Source organism: Atta colombica, unplaced genomic scaffold (genome assembly GCF_001594045.1).
Source record: "Atta colombica isolate Treedump-2 unplaced genomic scaffold, Acol1.0 scaffold261, whole genome shotgun sequence".
Taxonomy (NCBI): Eukaryota; Metazoa; Arthropoda; class Insecta; order Hymenoptera; family Formicidae; genus Atta; species Atta colombica.
In genome coordinates this window covers 173,887-180,582 of record NW_017259361.1, presented here as the reverse complement: position 1 = coordinate 180,582, position 6,696 = coordinate 173,887, and the positions used below count along the sequence as shown (strand labels likewise).

Below are 6,696 nucleotides of genomic sequence, written 5' to 3'. Positions count from 1 at the left end.
TATATCTACAAGGAAACGTCCCAAATTGCAAAAATGATAATTACAAGATTAACGTTAATAGTCGAAAGATCACATTTAAAAAAATCATTTTATATGATAATAAAATCTTGATATTCTGTACCCGACTTATTCTGTACCCTACTGCGTACTGACGCGATGAGCAATATCCAATGAGAGATCTGCTTTACATCACGTGAGAAAAAGCAGAGCTTTCATAGGATATCGCTCATTATCCATTGCGTCCAGTGTAGAGTAGGCATTAGAGACTTGATATTCTATACCCAAACATATTTGCTATTTTAAATAACAAGAAAAGATCCATTCGGAAATTCAAAAAATTGTGAAACTATGATGATACATAAAAGATATACTGATATGTAATAATTTTTTTGAAATTAATACCTGAATTTACCCTAAAGAGGTAAAATCAATCTTTAAAGATTATTCTATTTTTCGTTTTTATTTTATTATTCATCAATAATAGAAAATAGAACAAAAGAGAAGATTTATTTTAAAAAGAAGATTTATTTATTTTAATAAGATTTATTGATTAGGAAACTTATTCATTAGTAGAATAGTTATGAGGATTTTAATTCATTATGTGTTAATGCGTAAATGTATATATGATGTGTACATGTCCGATGTATATGCGGCGTGTATGTGTGAGTCCGGTCACAAAGGAGGAGAAGTACGTCACAAACATTGGGTTCTAGGGGCAAGAAAGAGGGCAAGTGCGTCACTGAGCGAAGAGTCTAGGAAAGGGGGGTTTTGTCCTTTCTGTCTCTTTCCTTACCTATGTTCTCTTTCCAACTCACTGTTCTCTCCCACCCATTGTAGTGTGCAGTCCTTTCCCATCCATTGCGGATCTACACATATCATCTTATTCGTGCAACTTCTTTTTCTTATTGCACTATATATTGCTCCTATATTTACTACATAATCATCGAATATACTATATAATAATTATTTAATAAAATGTCTTTAACGCATGCGAGAATATAAGAGTTGCAGAAAGATTGCAACGGGAAGGAGTGAGAATTATAAGAGTCGAAACGCGTGTTTAAATAATCGTTGACTTGTTGTCTTATGTATATAAATTTGCATTGACACCTAGTGCGATTCGAATAGCCTTAATATTGAAATATTCGAATTTACATTCTTAGAGTCTTTCTTTAAAGTTAATTAATGCATTAGATATGTTTTCTAGACTTTGTATTGTTCTTTTGTGTATATACAAGTAATTAAACTTTTGGAGCTTTTACTTTTATACATAAATATTTTATGTAAACATTACATTTTTTTTACATAAATATTAAATTGTTATCATACTAGGTACCAGGACATGTAATCTTAAGGATATTCAATGCTTGAAAAAATATAAATGTAAGTATTCGTAAATATATGTACATATATAAAAAAGCCTAAATATATAATTATAATTATATACATATATAAGCATAGATTTTTATATTACAATATTTTTAATTTTTAAAAATCTCTCTCTCTTTCTCTCTCTCTCTCTCTCTCTCTCTCTCTCTCTCTCTCTCTCTCTCTCTCTTCCAAACATACATTAGCTAACATTTAAAAAATAAACGTTTTTATACTAACAATCAAATTTTTTTATCTAAAAATATCTTCTAAAAGTACTCACACAATTATTTCCGTATGTTTGACTTTATGTACATGGATATATTCGGGATAGTAAATAAATATAATGCTTCAAAAATTTTAATTATTTAATTCGGATTTTCTAAGATAAAAATAATAAAAATGTGTAAATATTGAAAATAATGAACCTCCAATGAACTTGACTTTGATATATATGTCAAAGTGTTGAATCGCACATTAAGGAAGTAAAAAAGCCTCCCTTGAAAGAATCGATGTTTTTTTTTAGAGTGAATAGCGTCTAAACTGCGAAGTATATACAGAGAGTCCTCAAAAAGTTCAGAAATATTAAATATTTAAAAACGATTAACTATAGCGAAAAATACATAAGAAACCCTAGTAACAATTTTTCAACATATTGGGTTGTCCAGAAAGTTCGTGCCGATTTTAAAGGAAAATTGAAACGTAGAAGATTTAAATTTTTAATTTCATTTATTAAATTTAAATCTTTTGCGGCACGAACTTTCCGGACAATCCAATATTAATTTTAATATGATGCTTTTTAATGTGATGCTTGATTGTAGCATCAAATTATTGAAATTGCTTCTCAATTTAATTCGTGATTACTAGAGTAGTTTTAATTACGTTTATAGTTCGGAAAAACAATTCGGAGCGCAGTTCGAAAAGACTATAATATGGTATATATGCAATTACACACATAGTATACATTAATAATTTAAATTTAAATTATTTAAAGCAATGAAAGTCTAACTTCGATCATAATAGGGATTTTGAATTTCTAGTATTGATTGTGTTCTCACATATGCAGTATCTAGAATAAAGATTCTTATATTGTTTAAAGTGTAGGGTTAAATAAAACGTATTTAACGGTGATAAGAGTTTGACTCTGAAGTTTCCAATATGTAAGTCAAATCAAATTAAATATTTTTAATGGAGCCATTTTTTATTGTACATTCTTGTAGTTTATTCCCAAGACTTTCCAAAACACTATAATAAAGTATTTCTTTAATTCTTCTTTAATATTTCTATTAATGTTTTTACAGCATTTTTAGATAATTCATGGCCAGAGATGAATCAAAAACGACAAAATCTTCCAAAAACATTAGATGATGTAAATAAAGTACCTTGTGGATGCATACCGGATTGCCTTCTATATTATTATCCCATTGAAAGCTCCTTCGGTATTCTCGATAATACTGTTTATTATAACGGTGCCAATTTCTCAAAAAGACCTAGGTAAAAAAATAATTTAATTGTATATATAAAGCATTAAATTATATATTTTCTTTCAGATATGCTTTTTACTAATTTTAAAACAATATTTATTCAACAACATTAATTTTAACTCCATTATTAATTCCTTGCAGTTCCTTAAATTAACGTTTAAGAAAAAGTAAATAACAGTTAAGAGTAAAAATAATAATTTGATTCAAGTATGAATAGAACTGCATTTCTAATTGTAATTTATTTCTTATAATTTTCGTTATGCCTTTTTCACTTATCATTGGTTTGTTATCTTTCCTCTATTTTTACAAATTTTTTTCAACTACGCGATGGATCAATTTCAGATTTTATTATACTTATTTTACTTCTTTTAAATAATATGTAAAATAAGAATTATTTTTGGATAAACTGCATATTATCGATAACCTTACTGATTTCGTGATAGATACACAGTCGACTTGTAAACATTGCTTCGCTTTTTTTTTCAAAGTGAAATAAAGAAAAATCTCATATATAAATATAGAATAGTCTATATGTGTCCAATACATTTGAATGTAATCTTGAAACCTTTTATTAGAGTGATTGGGTATATCTACACAAACTTGCAAATTGCCGCATAAACATATTCATAAAGAAAGTTATCCAATTACATTTTACGTGCGACTTTGTAAGAGAAATGTGATTGAATAAATTTCTTTATACATATATTATTTATGCAACTATGCAAGTTTGGATATACCCTTCCTCGAAAAATAAATGAATGATGGAATATAAAAATTTAATATTAGAAGTGATATAAAATAACGACACAATTGAACAACACATTTTATTTGTATACAATTATATACGACTAATTAAATTAAATTAAAGAATATGAAATCGTACATTGTATCATACAGTGAAATATAGAATGTTAGAGATTGATTATGCCCTTATAATAGTATATAAGTTTAGATAGTTATATATTAGATATTTAGATAGTTATATATTAAAAGCTGCGATCCATTATTCGCTGCGAATATTGAAAATCTGTAATATATAATGTAAATTATAGATTTTAAGTATTAAAAATCAATAGTTTATATTACATATACTCGTAGTGAACAACACAGCCAAAATATATTCTCTCTATATGTTTTACATAATGATATTATAATTAATGATATTAAGGAATTTTTGCAATATCATTTATTCAGATACGATAAACGTTACGGTAAACGTTATCTTCTTCTTAACAACTAATTAAGAAAGAGATAACGTGACTTTCATCATATCTATATCTATGTTATTGCAAAAACTCCTTATTATAATTTTACAGTAACACTACCAGCATAAGCAATCATAGTGTAATACATATATTTTTCAACGATTTGGTTGCTTTCCAATATCGACGATCAGTCAATTATAGTTGGCGCAATATTTTTGGTAAGATAAAGTTTTTACATATTATAAAATCGATGTCGATGAGAATTTAGAATATCTCACCACGAATTTTGATGAAATATACTCACACATATGCGTTTTAATACAAAATGAAAGAATGACAGAAAAAAAGCGAATTCTAGCGAAGCGACTAATAAAGGGATCCTAAAATTGCTCTACTTTACCATCAATTCCATTTAACGATAATTTTCCGAATTGGATTTATGGATAGCAAAATTATATTCATAGAATTGAAGTACACATAAAAAATACTCACAACATTAAATTCTACGAGAAAATCGAAAAAAAATAAAAAATAATAAAAACTTCACTTACATTTAGCTCGTATAGCTGTCATCATAAGTGATATTACGTCATTTTGTCCGTGCTATATAGAAGTGCTATATAGAACTTTTATATTAAGAAAATGTCTATGTCAGATGACAGTTCAACGAACTGAAAAGTGCAAGTTTTTAACTTTTTTTTTCATTTTTAGTACAAAGTCAAAGTACCTCTTAATCAAGTACCTCTTAATTTTGCGTCTATTTCAATCTTAAAACAGGATTTTTTATTGCAGTCAATTCAAAGATATTCATGCGCCTATAATGTTGATAATTCTGTCATTTCAGCATCTCTTATCACTTCACAAAGCAGAAGCAAAGCGCACTCATTTTCTATTAGATTTTTTCATTTTCACTCAAATCATGTTAAATAATCCTCCCATGAAAATTCGCGGTAAGATTATATATACAAATAACATTTATTAATATTTGCAGCATCATTTGGCGGTTTACTTGGACTATTTGCTGGTTTCAGTCTCATGTCTATCTTTGAGTTTCTGTATTTCTTCATAATACGTGTTATAACTGATGCTTGTATCAATTCCATGAAACATAGCAATATATAATAACTATAAATATATTTAGGAATATTTAAGATTGAAAAATTAAAGTGTAAAATATATAATTTATTTTTTTTATTGTCATGAAAATAAATTTTAAGATACCAATCTATATATAAATGTATAGTCAATAATTTGATAATTACATTAAGCTCAAAGTAGTCTATTATTCCTTTTATAAATGTAATTAAAATAATGTAATTAAATTATCATTTTATAAAGATCGTTATATGAAAAACACAAACAATTAAGAAATAAAGGCTAAGCGGTCTAAACTTTATATATCTCGATTCCAATCCTGTAAATTAAACTATTTTTTGTATCTTTCATAAAATTCTGCAGAGAACATTCAAATAAATATATAAAAAAAAGATTTGAGACTTAGAATGATATTCGTTCATCCGTTTTTGTCGTACAACAAAGACTGCAGAACAGAGAAATTCTCGAATCTCTCCATTCTACAGCCGTGGTAATCAACGGACTTAAAAAAATATATCATTCGATAAAACGCATAAATATCCTGTCTTAGCGTATTTTTAGATTACAGTCCGATTCACACTCCTCCCTTCACAAGAGAAAGTTACAATTTCTTTCGTTCACTTATCTCTTTCTTTTAACTTCTTAGTCTTCCCGACAAACTTATCTTTTAGTCTTTGTCTATAGCAAATCCAAAACACCTTTCATAATTTTACTTATAACGTATTATGTCTTAAATGTTCAAACAATAATAAGAGCAATTCTATGCGACTTCTCTATTGGAAATATTGTGGAATGTCAGTGACAATAAAGCGGAAGTAGAAAAACTTGTTAAATCTCATGTTTTAGTAGAAATTTGCTTTCGCCCATCCTAAGAATTTTGAATTAGGTTGACTGTGTGCGTAGGGACAGTACAGGGCATGATATTCATGGCGTACTTATATACTGGTTTGAAATCCTATCAAGTACTCAATCTTCGAAATTATATTTTTTCTTGACCCATCGAAATTCTTACAATTTCTCTTTCTTTCTCTTCTTAATTACTCCCTATCAATTTTTAGAATATATCGACACCTGTCTCTCATGCATACTGTCGTCTGTTTGGCTTTGCCGAATTGAATTTTTCATTCTTACAATTGATTTAAATGATCTCATCATTTCATTTTATCCAAATTAGCTTTATTTACAAATAGCACGTAATAAAAATTAACATATCGTTTCTAGCTTCTGATGTCACGATTCAATATGAGCTCAGGAGTCTTAACTTTTAAAACTAATTTTTGTCACAATCAATATATAAATTATTTATTTGAATATACTATCTACCTTTATAAGTCATAATATATATAATATATTTATAATATACGATTACTTTCTAGTTAATCTGCAGAGATAACTTGCTTTAATTGGAAGTCTGATTCCAAACGATCCGGTCGTATTTCTGTTAATTGTGCAATCTGATTCCCATCTATTATTCCTTTTTTTTCTCGCATAGATTTCATTATTTTTCTGATACAATCATAAAAACTTAACTGATTCCCATAAGT

At 27.4% G+C, this 6,696-nt stretch overlaps 2 protein-coding genes across 2 annotated transcripts in view; one reads left to right on the top strand and one right to left on the bottom strand.

Annotated features, from left to right (window-relative positions):
* LOC108689214 (sodium channel protein Nach-like) overlaps nt 1–5,187 on the top strand; it is an 11,423-nt gene extending 6,236 nt beyond the window's left edge. The window contains exons 7-10 of the mRNA XM_018195881.1: nt 1,333–1,383; nt 2,670–2,862; nt 4,169–4,275; nt 5,049–5,187. Coding sequence (XP_018051370.1) covers nt 1,333–1,383; nt 2,670–2,862; nt 4,169–4,275; nt 5,049–5,179 — 482 coding nt within the window. The 3' untranslated portion in view covers nt 5,180–5,187. The remainder of the gene's footprint in view (nt 1–1,332; nt 1,384–2,669; nt 2,863–4,168; nt 4,276–5,048) is intronic.
* Nucleotides 5,188–6,528: 1,341 nt separating this feature from the next.
* LOC108689132 (caspase-8-like) overlaps nt 6,529–6,696 on the bottom strand; it is a 4,756-nt gene continuing 4,588 nt past the window's right edge. Inside the window, 1 exon segment of the mRNA XM_018195772.1 lies at nt 6,529–6,695. Within this exon segment, the coding sequence (XP_018051261.1) occupies nt 6,529–6,695 (167 nt within the window).